The 25,631-nt window shown below is 42.4% G+C and overlaps 1 protein-coding gene across 2 annotated transcripts in view; it reads left to right on the top strand.

Moving 5' to 3' along the window:
- The window catches only part of IARS1 (isoleucyl-tRNA synthetase 1), an 85,709-nt gene that overhangs the window by 16,293 nt on the left and 43,785 nt on the right, over positions 1-25,631 (top strand). For both annotated transcript variants that reach the window (XM_062208485.1, XM_062208486.1), the window contains 12 exons: positions 6,977-7,124; positions 8,574-8,661; positions 8,879-8,939; positions 13,496-13,591; positions 15,214-15,336; positions 16,534-16,625; positions 17,179-17,277; positions 19,508-19,634; positions 20,876-20,949; positions 21,992-22,186; positions 23,700-23,786; positions 24,915-24,998. In XM_062208485.1, coding sequence (XP_062064469.1) covers positions 6,977-7,124; positions 8,574-8,661; positions 8,879-8,939; positions 13,496-13,591; positions 15,214-15,336; positions 16,534-16,625; positions 17,179-17,277; positions 19,508-19,634; positions 20,876-20,949; positions 21,992-22,186; positions 23,700-23,786; positions 24,915-24,998 — 1,274 coding nt within the window. The remainder of the gene's footprint in view (positions 1-6,976; positions 7,125-8,573; positions 8,662-8,878; positions 8,940-13,495; positions 13,592-15,213; positions 15,337-16,533; positions 16,626-17,178; positions 17,278-19,507; positions 19,635-20,875; positions 20,950-21,991; positions 22,187-23,699; positions 23,787-24,914; positions 24,999-25,631) is intronic.

Here is a 25,631-nt window from a genome sequence, read left to right as displayed (position 1 = left end):
AGCTTTAGACTGACACTTCTAACCAAGCCCTGATAATAATGCCAGTCTTTGGATGGAAGCTGTATTATGATTAAAATGGATTCTTTTTTATCCCCAGTGGATTTATGTATGTCTCAATATGATAGGTTTTGCTTGTTTTAATCATTTTTTTGTTTCTTTCTCTTTGGTTAACTAGTCCAGTTCTGATACACTTGATCTCATAGCATCATTTATTTCTTAAAAGTATTTAGAAGATAAAGTAATGTGGAGTAATGAATACTATATGGTCTGTTTTCTGATGAGATGGAGTAACTTGCTGTCATTGGTGTGATACCAGTATCTATACAGCTCTGATGTTACAGAGGAAATCCCTTTACCTGATCTAGACAGATAGTAACTGATAGTCTTCTTGAATCTGAACTCTCAATTCTTTTGTGTATAATCAGGAAGTTGTTTTTTTTTTTTTTTTTTTTTTTACGATTCATTTACTTATTTATTTGAAGTCAGAGAGATAGTGGGTACCGGAGAGAAATCTTCCATCCACTGGTTCAGTCCCCAAATGGCCGCAATCGTTGGAGCTGGGCTGGCCTGAAGCCAGGAGCCAAGAGCTTCTGGGTCTCCTTTGTGGGTGCAGCCACCCGTGGATTTGGGTCATCTTCCTCTGCTTTCCCAGACGCATTAGCAGGGAGCTGAATCGGAAGTGGAGCAAGTGGAACTCGAACCAGCTCCCGCACGAGATGCTGGTGTCACAGGGCATGCTTTTTATCGGCTAAGCCCCAGCACTGGCCCTTATTTGTTTATTTGAAAGATGGAGAAACAAAGATCTTCCTGACTCCCCCAAATGGCCAAAATGTCCTGGAAGCCAGGAGTCAGGAAATCCATCCTAGTCTCCGGTGGCAGGTGCCCTAGTACATGGCAGGGAGCTGGATCAGGAACGGAGCAGCCAGGACTTTAACTGGCTCTATAATAAGAGATGCCAGCATTGTAAGAGACAACCCACTGCACCACAAAACCGTCCCCATATTTTCACTTTTTAGAGTTTATCTAACCCATTGCGGTTTTTGAAATTGATTTATTCTTATTATTTATTTGAAAGTTGCAGAGAAAGAGAAACAGAGAGAGTGAGATCTTCCATCTACTGGTTCACTCCCCGAAAGGCCAGGTCTGAGCCAGGCTGAGGTCAGGAACTTCCTCAGGGTCTCCTACAAGGGTGGTTAGGAGCCCAAGACTTGGGCCATCCTCTGCCACTTTCCGAGGTACATTAGCAGTTAGCTGTATCAGAAGTGAAGCAGCCTTACTGAAACCAACACCGACGTGGAATACGGGCATTGCAGGGAGTGGGTTAAGGCTTAACCTGCTATGCCACAACACTGGCCCCTAATCCATTGCTTTTAATGCATGCTGACTTGTTTGGAATTCTTGTTTCATAGTCAAGGTTTGGAAATTATATCAGTGAAATTTATTTTTCACAAACGCTTTCGTATTATAGAATGCTTTCATATATCCCATTTGATCTTTGCAAATCCTTATGAGGTAGATATGATTGTGCTCATTTTGGGTTCTTTTTTTTAATAAAATATTTCATGCACAAAAATGGGGAGAACACTGGTAGGCATTGTGGTGCCTGGGATACTCACATCTCGTATTGGAATGCCAGTTCCAGGCCCAACTGCTCCACTTCTGATCCGTCTTCCTGCTAGTGCATCTTGGGAGGCAGCAGATGATTCCTCAAATGCTCGGGCCCCTGTCACCCACATGGGAGACCTAGGTAGCGTTCCATACTACTGACTTTGACCAGGTCAGTTCTTGCTGTTTGGGGGAGTGAACCAGAGGATGGAAGATCTCTTGCTTTCACTCTCACTCTCTTGCTTTCACTTTCTATTACTCTGCCTTCTAAATAGATGAAAAGTAAATGTTTTTTGTAAAATGTAGAGAATATAGTCAACACCTGAGTACCAAATCCTAGCTTTGTCAAATCTTAATGTATTGCTATATTTGCTTATTATTGTAAAATACTCTATCTAATGTGGCGAATTTCAAAAACATGAAAAAATAGATATGTATGTTTGATATAGACAAGGAATCTTGTTTTGAACATTACCATATTAACATTATTTATCATACCTAAAGATGTCATCAATCCTCTTTAATATCCTTAAGATTAATATTTTATGGTTGTTTAATTTATATCATCACTGTTCACATTTTTAATTATTTCATAATTTCTTCTGGGATTTAGTGTTTGAATTAGTATATACCAAAGGTTCACATGTGGTAATAGTTATCTTTTGGGTCTTGTCTTAAATGTTTGAGATGCTGTAACAAAATAACTAAAGCTGAGTAATTGATGAAAAGAACAGAAATGTACTTCTCACAGTTCCAGAGTCTGGAAGGTCCCCAATCAAGACACCAGCAGATTCAGTGTCTGGTGAGGCTTGCGGTCTGTTACCAAGCACGAGGGGAAGGGCAAAGAAGCTGAAAGGCAGGGGAGAGAGAAGACTTAGGTAGCTCCCTGAAGCCATTTTATAAGGGTATCTATCCTGTTCATGAGAGTTCCACATGACCTATCAACTCTTACTGACCCACGTCTCAATCCTTTTACATTACACCTTCACGCAGGAATGTTGTGGGGAGTTACATATGAGTGCATTCAGGACATAGCAGCTCTGTTTTAATCTGTAAATCCCCTCCCCCTTTATAATTATTATACTTTTGTATTGTAGTATTTCCCTTAATAAGAACTTTGTGAATTACTTTTCCATGGTCTAGCTTAACATGTTCTATGTCCTCTGTATTTTGTGTAAATTGGTACTTTACTTATTTGGGTTATTTTCCTTTAGTATGTATATCATTAATAGATATCAGTATTATTGGCCGGCGCCATGGCTCACTAGGCTAATCCTCCGCCTTGAGGCGCCGGCACACCGGGTTCTAGTCCCGGTCGGGGCACCGATCCTGTCCCGGTTGCCCCTCTTCCAGGCCAGCTCTCTGCTGTGGCCAGGGAGTGCAGTGGAGGATGGCCCAAGTGCTTGGGCCCTGCACCCCATGGGAGACCAGGAGAAGCACCTGGCTCCTGCCATCGGATCAGCGCGGTGCGCCAGCAGCAGCGCGCCAACTGCGGCGGCCATTGGAGGGTGAACCAACGGCAAAGGAAGACCTTTCTCTCTGTCTCTCTCTCTCTCACCGTCCACTCTGCCTGTCAAAAAAAAAAAATAGATATCAGTATTATGATTATTAGAGGTTGGTAAAATGTATAATATTTAATTAAATGTATAAATCTTGAGTATGCCATTTGATATGTTATAAATAATGATATATCTGCTTTTTAAGAATACATCAAATATTATAAATAATTTATAAATTTTGCCTGGCTTTGTGCTATGTATAATTGAATGTATTCTGTTATATCTGGTGTCTTTCACTCAGTTCTGTGTGTGTGAGCACCACACCATCAATGTTACACATAATTGGAGAAGTTTTGTTCTAATTTCTATATAGGTGACTATGCCCAAATCTATTATTTGTTTATTAGCAACATCTTTCTCATTTCTCTTTGCTTCTTTACTTCCTTAAAGGTATCCATGTGTTGAATTTGGTATTTTTTTACATATACATGTTCATATGTTTATATTCTACATAAATATCCATAAACTTACAACATTATTCTGAATGTTTCTAAATATCACTCTACTACTTCAGCCCCTTTTTATGTTAAATATTATATTTTTAAATATTCTCCATATGATACAAGTAGCCTTGAACTTACTTACATTTACCTGCTATACTACCATACAGTGTTCCATAAAACAAATAGAGTATGATTTATGCATCCTTTTTTCATTTTTTTTATTTGAAAAGTAGAGTGACACAGAGAGAGAATCTCTTCCACTGTTTCTCTTCCCAAATGCATGCAATAGCTGGGTGTGGACCAGGACAAAAGCACAAGCTAGGAACTCAGTCCAGGTCTCTCATATGGGTGTCAGGGACCCAACTACTGAGCCATAGCCTGCTGCCTCCACAATGTAAATTATCAGGAAGGTAGAAATAGGAAAGGAACCAGGATTCAGACCAAGGCATTCCAACACGGAATGTGGGGAGCCAAACAGTGTCCTGAGATATTTTGAGGAACATATCCTCCTTTTTTCTTTTTTCTTTTTTTTAATGATAATCATTGGGGTGGGTGTTGTGGTACAGTGGGCTGAGTCACCTCCTGGATCCCTTATCAAAGTACCTGATTCAAGTCCCAGAGTGCCTGGTTCAAGTCCCAGCTCTTCTGATGACAACTTCCTGCTGATGTGCACCCCAGAGGGCAGCAGGTGATGTCTCTAGTTAGTTCCCTGCAACCTACATGTTAGACCGAGATTGAGTTCCCAGCCCCAGCCTCAATTGTTACAGGCATTTGGGGAGTGGATCAGCGTGTATGGGAGATAACTCTCTGACTCTGTTTCTTCCTATCTGTGTATCTATCTGCCTTTCAAGTAAATAAAAAAGTCGTAGATCATATACTTCATTTAATTGCTGTGTCTCTAATGTTTCTCAGTCTCTTTATTTCATGATACATATTGATATATTTGCCTGGTACCTATCAGTACATTTGTAGTATCCTAGGCTTGTCTGATGTTGTACAAGGTAAATAAGTTGTCATTTATTGGACTCCTTTTTCTCATGGTACTTTATTTAGAGTGCACTTGGTTTGTCTTAAGAAGTGATTCATTCTATCTTTAAGCTATTTATTGATTTGGAAAGCAAAGAAACAGAGAAGAGATTGAGAAAGAGCACCCCTACCTGCTGGCCCATTCCCCAAATGCCCATGACAACTGGGACTAGAGCCAGGAGCCAGCAACTCAGTCCAGGTCTTCTATGTAGGTGGCAAGGACCTAACCACTTGAGCTGTCCCTTCTGCCTCCCAGGGCCCGTATTCATAAGCTAGAATTCAGAACCAGAGCCAGAACTCAAATCTAGGCATTCTGGTATAGGTTGTAGGTACCATCCATTGTCAGCCCAAATAGTCACCCCAAGAGATGTTTATTTTTTAGATTTTCATGTTAAAACATTGCCATAGAGTTGGAGCCAATCTTCTTTTGTTGAATGAGCTGAATTAATATTGATTTATTATCATTTCAATTGTGTGCTGTTTCAGTATGATTCTTTTTGATATGTTAGAGGAAAAGAAAACTAGTTTCCAAACCAAGTTATTTTATTGACCTAACTCTTACTATAAAATAGGTAATAATCCTAAAATGTTTCATATTGGTAGCTACTAAAAATTTAAAATTTTTTTATGTGTTTAGCAATTTTTATTTAGAATTTCATGCTTTTTTTCCATGGGTTAGAAATATAAAAAGAAATTTAATGTTTTATGTGCATAAGGTGAGCAAATTTCATGTATTTCATATATACAGATTTAAGATAATAATGAGGGGCCAGCACTGTGGCATAATGGGTAAAGCCACTGCCTGTGGTACCAAATTCCCATTTGGGCACCAGTTCAAGTCCTGGCTGCTCCACTTCCAGTCCACCTCCTGCTGATGTGCCTGGGAAAGCAGTGGAAGATGACCCAAGTCCTTAGGGCCCTGCATCCACATGGGAGACCCAGAAAAAGCTCCTGGCTCCTGGCTTCGGATCCGCTCAGCTCTGGCCATTGCAGCCATTTAGGGAGTGACCCAGTGGATGAAAGATCTTTCTTTCTTTCTTTTTTTTTTTTTTAACAGGCAGAGTGGATAGTGAGAGAGAGAGACAGAGACAAAGATCTTCCTTTTTGCCATTGGTTCACCCTCCAATGGCCGCTGCGGCCAGCGCATCTCGCTGATCCAAAGGCAGGAGCCAGGTGCTTCCCCTGGTCTCCCATGCGGGTGCAGGGCCCAAGGACCTGGGCCATCCTCCACTGCCTTCCCGGGCCATAGCAGAGAGCTGGCCTGGAAGAGGGGCAACCGGAATAGAATCCCACGCCCCAAATGGGACTAGAACCCGGTGTGCCGGCGCCGCAAGGAGGAGGATTAGCCTGTTAAGCCACGGCGCTGGCCATGATCTTTCTCTCTGCCTCTTCTTCTCTCTCTGTGTAACTGTGCCTTTCAAATAAATAAATAAATCTTTTTTTTTTTTTTTTTTTTTTGACAGAGTGGACAGTGAGAGAGAGAGACAGAGAGAGGTCTTCCTTTTTGCCGTTGGTTCACCCTCCAATGGCCGCCGCAGTAGGCGCACTGCGGCCGGCGCACCGCGCTGATCCGATGGCAGGAGCCAGGTGCTTCTCCTGGTCTCCCATGGGGTGCAGGGCCCAAGCACTTGGGCCATCCTCCACTGCACTCTCTGGCCACAGCAGAGAGCTGGCCTGGAAGAGGGCAACCGGGACAGGATCAGTGCCCCGACCGGGACTAGAACCCGGTGTGCCGGCGCCGCAAGGTGGAGGATTAGCCTAGTGAGCCGCGGCGCCGGCCCTAAATAAATAAATCTTAAAAAAAAAATAATAATATACCTTCTACTGTATCCTCCCTCCTGCTTGTATTTTCTTTTTGTTGTTGTTGTTGGGTTTTTGTTTGTTTGTTTGTTTGTTTTTTGCCAGGCAGAGTAAGACAGTGAGAGAGAGAGAGATAAAGGTCTTCCTTCCATTGGTTCACTGCCCTAATGGCCGCCACAGCCGGCGCTGAGCCTATCCAAAGTCAGGAACCGGGTACTTCCTCCCGGTCTCCCATGCGGGTACAGGGACCCAAGCACTTGGGCCATCCTCCACTGCCCTCCCAGGCCACAGCAGAGAGCTGGACTGGAAGAGGAGCAACTGGGACTAGAACCCTGGGGTGCCAGCACCTCAGGCGCAGGATTAACCAAGTGAGCCACGGCGCCGACCTGTATTTTCTTTTAATCAATGTGACAAATGGCTACTTGGGAGCTCAGTTTATCTTGAAGAGTTACTTATTTTATTCCTCTTTAGGATCAATTGCTTTTTATTACTTGTCTGTGGCTATGGATTTGTTAAATAATACTTTATCTCATTTTATTCCAGGATGTTCAAGATCCTTCAGTATTTGTAACTTTCCCTTTGGAGGAAGATGAAAATATATGTTTAGTTGCTTGGACAACCACTCCCTGGACTTTACCTAGTAACCTCGCACTTTGTGTTAACCCAGATTTGCAATATGTGAAGATTAAAGGTAAATGTGAGCCTGATCATTTATGATTAATGTGCATAAGATAATTTATATTTTGGAAAGGTATACAAATTTGCATGTCTTTTTAGGGTAAATAATTCTTTGAAAATAATTTCACGTAATCAGAAAAAATAACTTCCAAAGTGTTTTTCTTTTCTGATTGAAAAGTAATATACAAAAATTAAAATAGTACAGAGATACTAATTAATACAGATTAAAATTTATAATTTCCAGTTTGTTAAATGCTTTTATGCATTTTGTCCCCGTTACAGATGAAGTCTAAGATTCTGTGATCATCACATCATTATTAGGAATTGGTACAGAACTTACGAACTTTGTGCCTTTCAAATATTCCTTGTTAATAGTGCTATCCTGGGCTTAGCTAGGCCTTTTCCATAGCTATGTTTATGAAGAGAAGATTGATACATTGTGAATAAACATACCTTCAGACTTGGATAGTTTGTTGGAAGAAAATATTTGCCAGAGGAACTGTGTGTCTGAGTTTCATTAGAAAATGTGGACTCCCCTTGTAACAAAGTTCCTTTAAAGTCAGAGCTGGGGCATAGCAGGCTTATTCATAGCAGTTTTTCAGTAAATTCCAGAGGGCTTTGCAATGATCTATAATTTCTGATTTTTCTGCAGGTGAACAGTATTCATGACACAGAATCTAGGAAGTTCTAGTGTATCCTATCTTACAGTGGAAGTTTAAATTGACCCTAGATTTTTATCATATAATATCAGTTTTTTATACATTAGCACAGCTTTTTTCTTCTTAGGATAGTACCCTCCAGAAACACTTGCAATAAGGATACACAGAAAACGTATAAGGACACTTATTACTCCAGTGTTCATACTCAAGAAAATTTGAAAGCGATTTAAATGTTGATTTGTTAAAAGCAACTTGTGGAATCCTATAGTTCTATTTAAATGAATGAGAAAGTTCTATGTGTGCTGGTTGGTGTATGGAAAGATGTTCACATTATATTAAGTGAAAACAAGTTGCAAAACCATATAGAATATTATCTCATTGTTTAAAAAGAACCTACACACTTTCTATTGTTTGTAGTATATACTTGGAAAAATATCTGGATGAATAGATGCCCAACAGAGAATGTCCAAGAGGGGAGACTGCAGGGGACTTATGCTTTGTGAGCTACGTGGTTTGTTAATAATATGATTTTTAACTTTAGACAGAGAAAATAAAGATTCATTTCCTTAGAATGAATATAAGATAAATAATAGCTACCAGATACCTGATTGTATTTCGAGTTTTGTCTTTTCCACGTCTAGGAAATTGTGTCCTGTAGTGTTCTTTGCAGTGCTCCTCTGACCAGTGGGCATGCCAGATACAGAGGATATGGGAGCCCCTCAGGAAAATTATATAATTGATGCATGTGTAGAGTCAGCCAGTCTGAATGTCACTGAAGTTCACTCTTTCCCTTGTTCTCATAGATATTGCAAGAGGAAAATTACTCATTTTAATGGAAGCCAGATTATCAGCCCTCTACAAATCGGAGAGTGACTATGAGATCCTTGAAAGGTGAATATTCAAACAGTTGAGGTGTGTGTCTTTCGTTTTAAAAAGACAGAATCTTTATTATCCCAAAGCCTTATAATTCAAGTTTAGTTTCATTACTTAAGATGTTCAAATTGTGTGTTCCAGCATTAATGACTAGGGAGCAAGCAAGCTAGTGGTGTGTAGTTTCATTTCTTTGATTTTAATCTAATTTTTAGTTTGCCTTTCTCCTTTTTTTAAGATTTCCTGGTTCTTATCTCAAGGGCAAGAAATACATGCCTCTGTTCGACTATTTTGTGAAGGTAAGCTTGGGGTTCCTACTGCAGGCACTGTCCACATCCATGTATTTGGTAACTGGAGCAGTGTGATAAGTAAAATTCACGTTGTCTTATTGTTATATTGTTCATATGAATGTACCTGAATCCAAGGTCTGCTATGGTATTAGCAAATTGAAATTATGCTACCTTCTTGCCATATAATTAAAATTATGTGGGAATATTTGAAAGTCCATGTCTCAAGTTATATAAGAAGTCACTTTATGTTTTATTAGATTTATGTGTGTATTTTTCATCAATTATAGTCTACATTTTACATTGAAATGCTTTGAATTTTGGGTTTTGTTGTTTTTTGTTTTTTGTTTTTTTTTTTTTGCTGTGTTGTTGTTTATTTTACAAATTCCATTTAAAAATTATTAATGCTTAAATAAAACATTGCATGTAAAAGTGGAGTTCATGGAGGCCAGTATAGTGGATAAAGCTGCCGCCGGCATCCCATATGAGCACCGTTTCCAGTCCCGGCTGCTCCGCTTCCAATCCAGCTCCCTGCTAGTGTGTGTAGGAAAGAAACAGAAGATGACCCTGGTGCTTGGGCCCCTGCACATCGGAGGAAGCTCCTGGCTTCTGGCTTTGGCCTGGCTTAGCCCTGGCCATTGTGGCTATTTGCGGAGCGAGCCAGCATATGGAAGATCTCTCTGCCTTTCAAGTAAATAAGTTAATCTTTTTTTTTAAAATGTATTTATTTATTTGAAAGAGTTACACAAAGAAAGAGGGAGAGGCAGAGAGAGAGAAAGAGAAAGAGAGAGAGAGAGGTCTTCCATCTGCTGGTTCACTCCCCAGTTGGTCACAACGGCAGGAGCTGTGCCGATTCTAAGGCAGGAGCTTCCTCTGGATTCTTCTATACGAGTGCAGGGGCCCAAGGACTTGGGTCATCTTCCACTGCTTTCCCAGGCCATAGCAGAGAGCTGGATCGGAAGTGGAGCAGCCAGCGCCTATATGGGATGCCTGTACTGCAGGTGGCAGCTTTACCTGCTACACCACAGCACCAGCCCCCTCATTGATCCTTAATTAAAGCTATTGGACTAAGAACATGAACAGCACCTTCATACCAAAGACATTACATAGACCCTCTAATCAAATGGAAATACCACTTATATCACATCCCAGAATAAGACATCTGCTGACACAGTGATGTTCCTGCTCACTGAGAAGAGAATTTCATTGACATCTGTTGCCTCAACCATTTGGATCTTATGCCCAGTGTCTGTCATCTATCCATTTTCGTGTGCGTTGGTTAACCTGTATTTTTTGTTTCCTACCTAATCGCCTTCTTCCTCCTCCCGTGTTTCTCTGGATTGATTTCCCTATGCTCTGCCCTCATCTTGTCCCTCCCACAGCCTTTGGTTACTTGCCAGCATTCCTGACAAGTCCTCACTCTGTTCACCAGTTTGATTTGGAGCAGACCCACTCCCGAACTGTGTCTCCAAACTGGCCTTCCTCTTTCCTGCCTCACTGCTGCTTTCTTTCTTTTTTTTGACAGGCAGAATGGATAGTGAGAGAGAGAGAGATAGAGAGAAAGGTCTTCCTTTTTGCCGTTGGTTCACCCTCCAATGGCCAATGCGGCCGGCACATCGTGCTGATCCGAAACCAGGAGCCAGGTGCTTCTCCTGGTCTCCCATGCGGGTGCAGGGCCCAAGGACTTGGGCCATCCTCCACTGCCTTCCCGGACCATAGCAGATAGCTGGCCTGGGAGAGGGGCAACCAGGATAGAATCCGGAGCCCCAACTGGGACTAGAACCCTGTGTGCTGGCGCCACAAGGCAGAGGATTAGCCTGTTAAGCCACGGTGCCGGCCTCACTGCTGTTTTCATTAAGCTTTCCTGACATTTTAAAAATTCCCTCATCTTTCTTTGGTTGTAATCCACCTTCCACCTCTGAACTCAGATGTCAGCTGCAAGAAGCATTTTCTGAGATGCCTCCATAGTCTCTCCCTTTGAAAAATGTCCTTACTGCACTCTTGTGTATCCGAAAACTTTTCCCCTCCATTGGTGACTCTGACCTTTTTTTTTTTTTTAATTTTATTTATTTATTTATTTTTATTTATTTTTTTTAAATTTTTGACAGGCAGAGTGGACAGTGAAAGAGAGACAGAGAGAAAGGTTTTCCTTTTTGCCGTTGGTTCACCCTCCAATGGCCGCCGCGGTAGGCGCGCTGCGGCCGGCGCACCGCGCTGATCCGATGGCAGGAGCCAGGTGCTTCTCCTGGTCTCCCATGGGGTGCAGGGCCCAAGCACTTGGGCCATCCTCCACTGCACTCCCTGGCCACAGCAGAGAGCTGGCCTAGAAGAGGGGCAACCGGGACAGGATCAGTGCCCCGACCGGGAGTAGAACCCGGTGTGCCGGCGCCACAAGGCGGAGGATTAGCCTAGTGAGCTGCGGCGCTGGCCAACTCTGACCTTTTTAACCATAGACACTGTTGGGAACCTGAGGGAAGCTCACTGTTCTCAGGAAAACTGCATGTGGACACATTAGAGAGGAATTTTGGCTAAAGGCAGAGGTCTGTTTAGAATATGTACTTAGTATATACTGAATTAAGTCAAATAACACCTAATCATTAAGTAAGCTTCCTGAAATATGACACTGGTAGTGAATTTTATACAGGTACTACAAATTCTTCGACTTAGGAAAAAAATCACCTGTTGTGCTCCAGTAGTACACGTGCCCTAAGATATTAAGTGAAGCTGAAATGACAGTTGCTGCCTGAGAGGCAACAGTGCTGCTCATGGGGTGTCTGTTGACCTGGCATAGGCATGGGTGAGAGCCAGAGCTGGACTCCATGGCCAAGGACACAGTGCGGGCTTTCTTGCTCTACAGTCAGGACTAGGAAGATGCTTTGGGTTCACTGTGCCTCTGGTCCTAAACACCCACTCATATTCTCCCTTTATGTTTGAACTATTGAAGACACAGCTTTTAGCACCTTTCATACCACACTTTCCAAAATATTTCAGGGTGATTTAGGTTACCACAGTTAAAAATTCCTGGTTATTTTTCAATTTTAGTTTTTAGTTAAGCAGAATGCTGTGTTGTAGTTGAAAGTAATGTTGTGTTGGAACCAAAAGACCCTTGTTTCAGGTCAGGTCCAAGCTTTACCACTACTCGTTAGTATAATTTGAGCAAGGCCCTAATGTTTGTTCTGAGTTTACTCATCTGTGAACTGCAAATAGAGCCAGAATATTTTTTTAAATTTCATTAATTTATTTGAAAGGCAAAATTGGAATGGAGGGAGGATATCTTCCATCTACTGGTTCACTCCCCAAATGGCCACAACAGCCAAGGCTGGGCCAAGCTGAAGCCAGGAGCCAGGAGTTTCTTCTGTCTCCCGAGTGAGTGCAGGGGCCCACAGACTTGGGCCTTCTGCTGCTTTCCCTGGCACCCTAGGAAGGATCTGCATCAGAAATTGAGCAGCCAGGACTCGAACTAGTGCCCATGTGGGATGCTGGTGCTGTAGGCAGCAGCTTTATCCACTGTGCCACAGTGCCTGGCCCAGAATATTTTTTAAACATGTGAATACTAATATGTTTTTCACAGGATTATAGGAATTCAATGTGAAAGTCACTTAGTGAAGCTATTTTACTGAGACAGAGGGGGAGGACAAAGAAGTTCTAATTTGAGACAAAGGGTATGAAGAGATGAGAAAAGGCGCATCTTCTAGCAGTGTAGATAGTATCCTCATTTTATTGCTGTGGCAAAAAAAAAAAAATTGAATTGAATGTAATGTTAAACCTTCAGTGGGTGCATTATCTTTTCAGTAAAAAAATCTGTATACTTCTTGGCCACTCACCTGTTCCTTTGAAAAAGATTTTATTTTTATGACCAAACAATTTAACCTGAATAGTAGGCAAAACAAGAAGCAAAATGTATGCAGTAATTGAAAATGCATCAGAAATGAATTATTTAAGAACCACATTTTCTAAGACTGCATGAGAACTCATGAGTAAGCCTTTTTAAAAACAAAAGATTTATTTATTTGAAAGGAAGAGTAACAGAAAGAGAGAAAGAGGGAACCAGAGATCTTTATCTGCTGGTCCATTCCCCAAATGGCCGCAACACCAGGACTGGGCCACGCTGAAACGAGCAGCCAGGAGCTCCATCCTGGGGTCTCCCACTTGGGTGCAGGAGCCCAGATACTTGGCCCATCTTCTGCTGCTGTACATTAGCAGGGAGCTGGATTGGAAGAGGAGCAGGCGGGACTCAATCTGGCACCCATACGGGATGCTGGTACTGCTGTCTGCTGTTGGTAATTTAACCCACTGTGTCACAACGCTGGTCCCAAATAGGCACATTTTTGAGGCCAAGGTAATTACTAATTTTTGTATGTCTTCCTTCAGATAATTATTTCATTTGTAAGTGATGAGTCATTATTTATGGAAAAGATGTATTATATTGGTATGTTTTTCTTCGCACCCTGAGTTGTTCAGTCTTTTGTAGTTCTGAAAATAATTTTATGTGTTAAACAATTTTTGTCATGCTCTTGCTTGTAAGTTAACACCACAGACACAGTGTTTCATTAACCTTGTTATTCCAGTATAAAGAAAATGGTGCTTTCACTGTGCTTGTTGACCACTATGTGAAGGAGGAAGAAGGCACGGGCGTTGTACACCAGGCTCCTTACTTCGGCGCTGTGAGTAGCATAAATCTTGCAAACATATTTTGAGAAGTTTAATATCTTTCCATGGACTTTTTTTTTTTTTTTTTTTTGACAGGTAGAGTTAGTGAGAGAGAGAGACAGAGATAAAGGAGTTCCTTCTGTTGGTTCACCCCCCAAATGGCCGATACAGCCGGCGTGCTGCACCGATCCAGGAGCCAGGTGCCTCTTCCTGGTCTCCCAGGCGGGTGCAGGGCCCAAGCACTTGGGCCATCCTCCACTGCACTCCCAGGCCACAGCAGAGAGCTGGCCTGGAAGAGGGGCAACCGGGACAGAATCCGGCACCCCAACCGGGACTAGAACCCGGTGTGCCGGCGCCACAGGCAGAGGATTAGCCTAGTGAGCCGCAGCGCTGGCCTTTTAGTTTTTAAATATTTCATCTCACTTCTTCTGTGACAATGTCTAGATACTACTTTTGTGAATTAATGTTTCCTGGCACCCGTTAAGAGAGAGCAACATGTATTGTAGCAAGCACTTAGGAATGTAAGTATTTATGTACTGTATGTTTAATATCTAAATAACATAGTAATCATCTTTTATGTAGGTTTGTTAATTTGTTTCTGTGAAAAGCACAAATATTATAGTGCCTTGCTCAAGAAGGCTGTTTATAGCCTGTGCAGTGGGTAGGAGTGTGCACTCTACACCCTGATTCCCACTGTGCTCTGGGGCTTTCTTTCTCTGCCCATGTCCCACCACAGGGAACCTCAGCACAATCAGAAGTGAATGCAATTGCAAGGGGAAGCATGTCAGCATTTCAGCTTGCCTCTGGAGTCAAACCAGAATGGGGCTTCACTTAGCATAGGACGATCAGGCAGTCTCCTGAATTTCAAACTGAGACAGCGTGCATAGCATAGCAAGGACCATGGGCCTTGGGGCAGGCTGTCTGGTTTTGAATCCTTACCCGAGTTATTTCTTTATGCCTTGGCTTTCTCATCTGTAAAAAGTTGGTTTGTGCAAGAGAAACACCTGCTGAAGACTTGGTCTATCTGTTCTCCTTGCAAGAGGATCAGATGAGCTATTGTAGTGAAGTGCTCAGCGTGCTGTCTCACATGGAGAGTTATAAGTGTTGTCTGATTGATGCTGATACACTTCACATCTGTCCTGAAGCATCATGAGGAGGCTGTCCCACATGAAGTGCAGTGTATTTATTCAGGCTTCTTTTACTCAGATTTAAGTCAGTATTGCCAGACTTTGGGCTGTTCCTTGGCAGGTTATAAATCCACATGTACGTTACATGAAATTGAATGGGTCTTACCTTTTACTTGTGTGTATTTCCTTTTTCAGGTATATGTCGATGCTGCTGTTAAAACCTAGCTTTGATTTAGTTTTAAAGCATTGATGTGTGTCTTCTCTCTTAGTGGATAGCCTGCCATATGTAGAGATTTGTGAAATATTGTTTGCAAAGACCAGGATGAATGATCTAATCCCCGTCCAGCTGTGACCATTCTTTGAATGGTCCCTGAGTTACCTTCAGTTAAGAGGATAAAGTTGATAATCAGAATATCAAAAAATTCTCTTTTGTCAGCCTTAACCACTTCTTGCTTTTCTCCTTCTCTCACCCATGCTTACAATGTCTGCCCCTCTTTGCCCCTTCCCAGGATGACTATCGGGTGTGTATGGACTTCAACATTATTCAGAAAGACTCACTCCCTATTTGCCCTGTGGATGCATCAGGCTGCTTCACAGCGGAAGTGACACATTTTGCGGGACAGTATGTTAAGGTTAGTAATCTGTATGGCATGGAAGATGCCAGTCTTATCATACTTCTTATATCAGTCAGTTTTTCTGTTTTTTTTTTTTTTTTCCCCTGTATGGAAAGTAGCATAACTTCTAGTTGGTTCCATCATTTATAATTTATTGTATTTCACCTTGGAAATTGCTTTTGGATTTTTTTGGCATGTAAAATGAGAGGGTCTGTTACCTTTAGAGGAAACATGCTTTTGTTTCAGGGTAGGAATCACAACATTGCGGTCTGATTTTTGTCTCATGGAACAGCTTTGTGACCATATGTGTGTGTGTGTGTGTGTATACATATATATTATATATATATTTAATATGTAAAATTTATATGTAAAATTTATATATATATATGAAAAGATTTATTTGTTTTACTTGAAAGACAGAGTTACAGAGAAGCAGAGGCCGAGAAAGAAAGAGAGAGGTCTCCATCTACTGGTTCACTCCCCAGATGGCTGCAATGGCCAGAGCTATGCCCATCTGAAGCCAGGAGCCAGGAGCTTCTTCCGGGTCTCCCACAAGGGTGCAGGGACCCAAGGACTTGGACCATCTTCTGCTGCTTTCCCAGGCCATAGCAGAGAGCTGGATAGGAAGTGGAACAACTGGGATTCAAACCGGTGCCCATATGGGATGCCAGCACTGCAGGCAGTGGCTTTACCTGCTACACCACAGTGCCGGCCCTGAGGTTACCTTTTCCTACTGAAAATTTCACTACCTTAAATGTTATGGAAATGCTTACTGCTCTAAGTAAGTAGCTAGAATGCTTGAATGGCTAAAAAAAATGACCAGTGTTTTTAATTTATTTGTTCATTTCTATTCTTCAGGCAGCCATACAGAAATTTCATCTGCTGGTTTATTCCCCAAATACCTAAAATGGCTATCTCTCCCATATTGGTGGCAGGAATCCAGTTACTTGAATTGTAATCTGCTGCCTCCCTAGGTCTGCATTAAGTAGAAAGCTGAAATTGAAAGCGGAACTGGTACAGGAACCTAGGCACTCTGGTGTAAGACAGGTTCACCTTAGTCACTAGGCCAAATGCTTGCTCCGGATAATAGTTTTAAATGATATATGTGTTATTTGTACCTTTTATTCATAAGAAAATATTATATATTAATAGTATAATTATATTTCTATTAAGTATTTTAGAAGTTTTAATGGCAAATTTTTAATTTTTTAACAGGATGCTGACAAAAATATCATCAGGACCTTGAAGGAATGGGACCGACTTCTTATTGCCAGCACCTTCACTCACAGCTACCCTTTCTGCTGGAGGTCAGAGGAAACAAAGACTGTGTGCCTGGGCCTTCATATTTGTGGTGTCCTTTACAGTTAGTGTTTGCAGGCTTGCCCTCTTCATTTTTAGAAGAGTTTTATGAATGCATTAAATTTTCTCCTTCCTTGGGTACTATGTGAAAAAAAAATAGAAATGTACAAATCTTTTCATTGTTGTGGCCACATTTTTTAGGATCTCTAAAATTTTATAATTTTATTGAGACATGTAATGTGATATCCAGTTGTAATACAATATCTTGCTGTGAGAGCAGAGGTGAAAATCGAATAGTCAGTGAACTCAGATTCGGTTCCCACATTTCCTTTGTGCTGATGTTGACTCATTTCTTAAACAGCTGTCATTTGCAGAACTATATTTTCCTTTCTGGTCTTGCCTTTTTGGTAGTGTAAAGACTTGGATGTTGTTACTATAATAAAAATGCATATTAGTAGAAGGCCAAGTAGCTGGTGATGTTAACAAGAGACTGTTAAGTTAGTCTTCCCTGGGTCCTGCATGTCTTGGTCTGACTAGCTGTTTCTGCATTTCTGCTCCCAGGTCGGACACACCCCTCATTTACAAGGCAGTGCCCAGCTGGTTTGTACGAGTGGAGCACATGGTGGACCAGCTCCTGAGGAACAATGACCTGTGTTACTGGTGAGCAGAGAGATGTGTTTCTTTATACTGTCCTATAGTGTAGTTAACATGATCTACGCTTCCCCCAGATTATAATATTTTTACTGGCCACCTTTTATTATTTTGTAGTAATTGTGATTTGCTCTATGTGTTGAGGGACACAAAATAATTTAAATAATATTATACAACATGTGTAATCTTCTTAATGCTAAAGCATTTGCAGAAGTGATTTGCTTTTATAAAACCCCATGGAAATGAACAGCTGCCATTCATTTAAGGTACAGGATGGAATGACTTTGGAGAAAATCTGATTGGACTGTTAGCCTTAAATAATAGTAATTTTCAGAATAAACATTGTTTTCAGACACGCCTGCAAAGCCATTTGCACTTAACCACTTTTGCTAGTTGTTGATTTCCTGAAGATGCCTCCTGCACTCATCTTTATCCACAGTCCCCAGCCCAGAAGCCCGTGCTCTCCAAGCTGATATCTGACCCATGAGATAGCCCAAGAAGTGTTTCAGCCTGTGGGTGCAATATAAAACAAGGCTTGGATCTATGTTTTCAAAAGAATGGTTTTCACTGAGAGCCTAGAGTTTATTCGTTCTTCCCACAAAGACCCAATTACACTGAAGTATTGCATTTGATTTTGGGAGAGTGATGAGAATCTCTGGACAGTAAAAGAAATGGTTTTAAACGGTAGCCTTCTAAAATTTCCTAGCAAAATGATCCTGATTTCTTTTTTTTTTTTTTTAAGATTTATTTATTTTTTTTTTTTATTTTTTTTTTTTTTATTTTTTTTTTTGACAGGCAGAGTGGACAGTGAGAGAGAGAGACAGAGAGAAAGGTCTTCCCCTTGCCGTTGGTTCACCCTCCAATGGCCGCCGCGGTAGCGCGCTGCGGCCGGCGCACCGCGCTGCTCCGATGGCAGGAGCCAGGTGCTTCTCCTGGTCTCCCATGGGGTGCAGGACCCAAGGACTTGGGCCATCCTCCACTGCACTCCCTAGCCACAGCAGAGAGCTGGCCTGGAAGAGGGGCAACCGGGACAGGATCGGTGCCCCGACCGGGACTAGAACCCGGTGTGCCGGCGCCGCAAGGCGGAGGATTAGCCTGTTGAGCTACGGCGCCGGCCAAGATTTATTTATTTTTATTTGAAAGTCAGAGTTACACAGAGGAGAGGCAAAGAGAGAGAGAGAGGTCCTCCATCCAATGGTTCACTCCCCAGTTGGCTGCAATGGCCAGAGCTGCGCTGATCCGAAGCCAGGAGCCTCCTCTGGGTCTCCCACGCGGGTACAGGGGCCCAAGTCCTTGGGCCATCTTCCACTGCTATCCCAGGCCATAACAGAGAGCTGGATCAGAAGCAGAGCAGCCAGGTCTCGAACTGGAGCTCATATGGGATGCCAGCGCCCCAGGCCAGGGCGTTAACCCTCTGCACCACAGCGCCGGCCCTGATCCTGATTTCTTTTAAAAAGCAATTTTTCCATTTTCAAAACTAGCAAGCTCACTATTTCTCCTAATGTCTGTGGTACAAGGTATAGAAAATTAGTAAGATAGCCTTGAAGTGGGTACAGACATATAAACTGATGTCTATAATGCAAAATGGTAACTACAATGCCCAAGAGGATTTTGGGGTGCCCTTTCAACCTGTGCTTGGGAAGGATTCTCCTAGGCTGAACCTCGAGTAATAAGGAACAATTTTTCAATCAGGCAGAACAGAGTTTGGGAGTGGGTGGGTTGAAGTCCTGGCAGCATTGTAGAAGGAAGGCACAGACAAAGGCAGTCAGATCAGGACCCACATGCTGAGAAACTTGCCCATTACTGGAGCTGAAAATGTAAGACCAGAGATGAAAAAGAAGGCTGTAGAAGGTCCCTGGAGCACCTGCCAACTGCCCAGCTTATTGGGAGCCCAGGCAACAGCACTTAAATCCACTGTCATGTGGGTGGCTTTAGAGACTAGAGTTGAGTATGCTGAGGCTGGTGATAGCCAAAGTGGCCAGAGGTTTGTGATGTCCTTCATGAGTGAGAAGACACAGGAAGTTGGTGTGAAGTTCATCAGCTGCCATGCGGACTGTTGTACACGCTGATGCCATCCATTCAGAAGACTTCTAGTCAGGAGCTCAGTATTTCCTGAGCGTGTGGCCCATGAAATGGGAGGCCAGACTTAGTATATCAAACCAGAGGAGTGTATGTATAATTTACAAGTTTGGCTTACTATTGTCCTTACATAATCGGTTCTCTGATCTGTTTATGGCAGGGTCCCAGAATTTGTGCGAGAAAAGCGATTTGGAAATTGGCTGAAAGATGCCCGTGACTGGGCAATTTCCAGAAACAGATACTGGGGTACCCCCATCCCACTTTGGGTCAGCGATGACTTTGAGGAGGTGAGGCAAGCAGCATCTGTTTGTCTTGGTTTTTGTTGAAGCACTTTGTCAATGTCATCTGAATGTGATATTAAAGAATATAGTTTCTTATTCTTTTGCTCCTTATTTCAGGTTTGTTTTCTTTTTTACTCTTTAGTCTTTCCTAGAATCATGAATCTGTTTAGAGTTTTTAACTTTTATTTGTGATTAAATTAAGTTTTAAGTATTTCTGTGTGAGAGTGAAAAATAGAATTTGTGTTTTTCTCGGGGAAATCTACATATTAAATTTTTTGCTTGTTTGCTCTGATATCTTTGTTGTCTGCATTGTTATCGTATCAACTTAAGGTTCAACTGACCTTACACATAGTGAAAAAGAAAAACTTGAAAAAAAATTGCCAAAGCATTGTAGGCCTCTAACTTCTAGAATTAAGTAAATGTGAGTGTGTTTGGGTGTAAGGATATATACATTTGTATAGACATGTTTTTGTCGTGAGATCTTCAGTACAGTGCTGAATACGTTATAGCAGTGAGGAGTGCCAGGGTCCCAGAGAGGAGTAAATCTCGTGTGGAGACCTGTAAGGCAGCAGTGAGGTAGCTGAATCAAAAGACTTCAGGACTGAACAGGAAGTCCGGAGAAAGAGGCCTGCGTGTCCTCCAGGCAGGCCACGCTCTCTTCCTGAAGGAGACTCCACAGCAGCTCCTCTTGCCTTGGCCCTTGTCACATGGTTACCCCATTCTGAGTGTCAGCTGGCTCTGTCCCTGGGCTACTTACCTAGATATAATTGTAACATCTGGTGATTTTGTGATTTAGTTTGCTTATTTCCATGTAGTCCAAACACAACAATTTAGTTCTGGCTTTGTCTTGGAAAGAGTCTAGACGAAAGAGCCAGATTCGGGTGCCTTAGAGTCAGAGGTATTTATTTATTCTGGTTAATTTGTACAGAGATTGGATCATAATAAACCTCAAGAAGGACTTATTGTAGTGTCTATGGATGTTTAAAATCCTCTACATGTAGAGGCTCCTCTGATACAAGGCTGGGTAATAAAATATCCTGGTTAGCTCTCACCTTTCAGAGACCAACTGGTGGTCTTTCATGAGAGGTAAGCCACATTGGTGATAACTCTCCTTCAGCTAGGTTGGTATATTACTAAACTTTTTTTAAAAATCAAAGGTTTCTGAAACCTGAATGATATGTAAACTGAATCTTTGTGGTCCCTTTGGCTTTTAAGGAGCTTCTGCTGTTTAATTCTGTTTTTGACAGGTAGTATGCATTGGGTCAGTGGCGGAACTTGAAGAACTTTCGGGAGCAAAAGTTTCAGATCTCCACAGAGAGAGGTGAGTTTTTGAATGCCTGACTTTTTTTTTTTTTTTTTTTTTTTTAAGACAGGCAGAGTTAGACAGAAAGAGATAGAGAGAGACAAGTCTTCCTTCCGTTGGTTCATTCCCCTAAATGGCCGCTACGGCCAGCACACTGCACCAATCCGAAGCCAGGAACCAGGTGCTTCCTCCTGGTCTCCCATGCGGGTGCAGGGGCCCAAGCACTTGGGCCATCCTTCACTGCCTTCCTGGGCCACAGCAGAGTTGGACTGAAAGAGGAGCAACCAGGACTAGAACCTGGCACCCATATGGGATGCCGGCACTGCAGCCGGAGGATTAACCAAGTGAGCCACGGCGCCGGCCCCAGAATGTCTGACTGTTTAGTCCTGTCATCGTCCTGGCAGGATGTTGTCTTTAGTAATTACAGGGGTGCTGATATAAGTCACTGGTTTGTTGGTTATTCCTCTGGTGACTTGTCCTGCTGAGGTCATGTGGCTTCCATCCTTGAGTGAAATGTCAGGTGAATTTGGTACGTGGACTTTCAGATTGAAGATTTGTGGTACTCAAAACCCTTGAACTACTTCATATCTCTCTTGACAAATGCACTTAATATCTTATCAGGGCTAAACCGCATGTTCTGTTGCATTTAAGATTAATAGAAATGGGGGCCTGCACTGTGGTGTAGGGGGTAAGGACGCACCCTGCAGTGCTGGCATCCTATATGGGCACCGGTTCAATTCCTGGCTGCTCCATTTCTGATCCATCTCTCTGCTGTGGCCTGGAAAAGCAGGAGATGGCTCAAGTCCTTGGGCCCCTGCACCCACGTGGGAAGGCCCAGAAGAAGCTCCTGTTTCCTGGCTTTGAATTGGCACAGCTCTGGCCATTGCAGCCAATTAGAGAATGAACCAATGGATGCAAGACCTCTCTCTCTCTCTGTCTGTCTGTCTCTCTCTCTCTCTCTCTCTGCCTCTCTTTTCTGTGTAACTTTGACTTTCAAATAAATAAATAAATCTTAAAAAAAAAAAAGATTTATAGAAGTGGTCATTTTTCTGTTTGTTAGCATTGACCACCTGACCATTCCATCACACTGCGGGAAGGGACAGTTGCATCGCATCTCTGAAGTATTTGACTGCTGGTTTGAGAGTGGAAGCATGCCCTATGCTCAGGTTCATTACCCATTCGAAACCAAGAGGGAGTTTGAAGACTCCTTTCCTGCAGACTTCATTGCTGAAGGCATCGACCAAACCAGAGGATGGTATGCCCCTTCTTCCCTCAAGTGTTTTACTGATTATATTTTATTTAGCAAGTGTCTTCCTGAATGCCTGCTGTGTATCTGCTGGGTGCTTGGGAGTGGTGGCAAACCAGATAGACTCCATTCTTGCCCTCTGTGCCTTCCCACCCACCAAACTACCTTTTGAGTAGGAATCCCTCACTACAGCAGGACGGGTTCTACTATTTGAATTATTTCACTCACAGTTCTAGAATTTACGTTGGAATTTGACATGGGATGAACCACTTAATATGTGTTTGCATTAAGTCATTTACTGAAATGTTTAATGAATATTTACCAGTGAGATAATAGATTGGCTGGAAATTTGGGGGATAGTTGGAAGTGTGCTCAGAAGTTGAGTCTAGCCTTAAAAGCTAACAACACAAAGTTCCTGAAAATGAAGATCATGGAAAAATGATACATGGATTTCAAATCTCTTTTGCACCAAAATGAACTTTTCATTAGTTTTTCCATGAAGTTTAGCATATAGGGTTGGGTTTTTGTGTGTGTGTGTGTGCCTCATTGAAGGCAGTACTGTCACCCTTTTATTGGTAAGAGGGTGAGTTCCTTGCTTTTTGTGAATGGGGTTTGTTGACCCAGGTGCTCATTGCTTTCATTAGCTGTGTTCTGGAGGGTGGGTTAAATGACTGGGTGGTATCATTTTCTGCTTTTTCAATCTACAGTAGTCACTGGAGTCACACCTTGGAATGTGCAGTTTTCAAATTCTAGTCTTTTACAGAAAGAAATGACCAGAAACAGATTCCTGTTTTTAGGGAGAGCCAGATGATTTACCAGGGCGCTGAATTCTCTGAGGAGTGGTGAAGTCTAGCTTCTGTTGCCAGTATTCATATGGGTCCTGTGTCCCAGCCATCCCCACCCCATCCCTCCGGCCAGAACTGCATGTTCTGAGCGCCATGGGCCCTTCAGCCCTCCTTTGGAACTGAAACAGCAGGAGCATGTGGAGTGGCAAGACTGCATCACTGCAGGACACAGGGGCAGCACCGTGAGGATGCTGTTGGGCACATAAGGAGACACATAATACCTTCAGAATAAAGGCATTTTCCATGCTCCTGAAGTTCTACCTTTTGACTTCTGGATAATGCTTTTTGCATCTTTTGTCATCAGATTGTCCCACATGATCCTGAGCCAGAGGCCACATGTCCCTCATTTTCAGCAGGCATATCTGGTGGTCCTGAGGCGCCTCCAAATGCTGCCTCTGGCCCTTTTGCTGCCTCCCAAGATGGGGCAGGGCCCCTCTCCTGTAGCAGAGGAAGGATCAGCACATCACTCTAGGACTTTATTTGGTGTAAATGAAGCAGAATTTGTGTTTCCAAATGAGACTCTAACATAAGAGTGTATCTATGTCGGTTCTGTGTCACATGTTTTCAGCACTGTAACTCGAATTGTAACCAAGAGTGAGAACTCTTGGGTTGTTGATTACCAAAATAGACGTTCAGGCAGTGAATTAATGTAAATTCTTCCCTGTGCTTGGACTCAGGTTTTACACCCTGCTGGTGCTGGCCACAGCCCTGTTTGGACAACCGCCTTTCAAGAACGTGATTGTGAACGGGCTCGTCCTGGCGAGGCAGGTGCATTCCTCTGTGTCATGACCAGTTTCAGTTCTGTTACCCTTTGTCCTCGTCCCCTAAAGTTGTTCCTTTTCAAAGCAGCTATGTTCTGGTTGGACCTCTCCACATGTTCTCTCTGAAGAGAGGAATTTAGGAACACTGAGTCCATCTTAGTCCTCCTCCTTCTCTCCCTGTGATTCAAGGGTGTGGCATTCTTGTCCTGTCCTTGCCTCCATCCTCTGCCTGTGTCCCCACAGTCCACTGTTCCTAAGGAGGAGGGGCCAGGCCTGGTGGAGGGAAATCAAAGGAATGACTCTGATGGAGTCAGTACAGGAACAGTGCTATCAGTGAGATCACAGAAAATGTAACATTGACCTATCGTATGGATACATTTGCTTAGAGATCTTTCATCTGTGCATCAGTCCCACAAACTAAATATTTGCACACACAGACATCCTGCCACATGTGCCACGGGAGGAGCACAGCACCTAACATAAAGTATACTCATGGTGTCTGCCATGCCCGATTGGACATGTGAACTTGTGTTAACTCACTTAACTCTCAGAACTGTTAGAGATGGGCCCTAGCAAACACTGTTCTGTTCTTCATCTCTATAAATTTGTATTTCGAACAAGTTGTATAAGTAGACTCACACAGTGTCTTATTTGGGCTAATTGACTTTTTGTCCATCAGCACAGTTCAGTAGGGGTTTTAGGCTGTTGCACATGTCAGTCATTCGTTTCTTTTCAGTGCTAAGTCATGTTCCATAGTTTACCACAGTTTGTTCAGCCATCCACCACGTTTAGGGTGTTTAGGCTGCTTCCAGTGTTTGGTGATTGTGAATAAAGCTACTACAAAAACTTGTGCAGTTTTTTATGTGATTCTCAGTTTTCATTTCTCAAGGGTAAATGCTAAAACATCTTCCTGCTTCTGTCTACCCTGAAGCTTCACTTTGATATTCTAACAAAAGTTTACAAATATCAACAAAAGACCCTTTTGTTGTACCTTATTCACACTAGCTTACATCTAAGTTAATTACTGTCTCCATTTACTTATTCCTATTTCCAAGTAATCTGTAACCATATGAAAAGAAAGATAACTCTGATATAGACTGACTTAACGGCATCTCTCTTTTACTTTACAAGTGATGGCCAGAAAATGAGCAAACGAAAAAAGAATTATCCAGATCCGGTTTCGATCATCCATAAGTATGGTGCTGATGCCCTCAGGTAGAAACCAGCGCTTTGTCTTGTGTGTGTTTGTCATTTTTGATGTAAGCATCGCCCGTTCTAGTAATCATGATTCTTAGACTTGGTTTGTAACGAGGCTTTTAAACACATATCTCTGTTCTGTAGATTGTTACTTTGGCATGGCTTTTGGTTTTAAGTTCCCAAAATAGTTTGAATAGTAGACATTTCAGTCCTCAAGGTTGTTTTGAGGAAGAGGACCTACTGGGTTTTGTTGAGCTGTTCAAGTCTTTCACAGTATGATTGCCCATTGCCTCGACCTCACTTATTTTCTGAGTTTTCTGTCTTGTTGGTATTAGCTTTTCCTTTCATCATATGTTTTAGCTTTGTATGTGCAGGGCCATATGAGATACATTTATGTAAGAGCAAATAAAAAATTAATATTCAGAAGCTTTTAAAGAACTTTGAAAAGCCACTGCTTGAAATAGTCATATATAATTATTAACACTATAATGTGTTAACGTTGAATGAGTGCAGAGGTCTTGTTCAGTATCTCTTTGTCATAAACAAGACCTTGACCCAGGTCTTGTGTGGCCCATGAGCAGACATTGGAGCTGTCTGTCTGCTGTTGAGTTATCTGTAGACTTGCCTGTGTGCTGTTGACCATTTGAGCAG

The sequence above is a fragment of the Lepus europaeus genome, chromosome 12 (genome assembly GCF_033115175.1).
Source record: "Lepus europaeus isolate LE1 chromosome 12, mLepTim1.pri, whole genome shotgun sequence".
NCBI classification, from domain to species: Eukaryota; Metazoa; Chordata; class Mammalia; order Lagomorpha; family Leporidae; genus Lepus; species Lepus europaeus.
The sequence above is the reverse complement of the archived record's forward strand: the minus strand, read 5'-3'. Positions and strand labels throughout refer to the sequence as shown.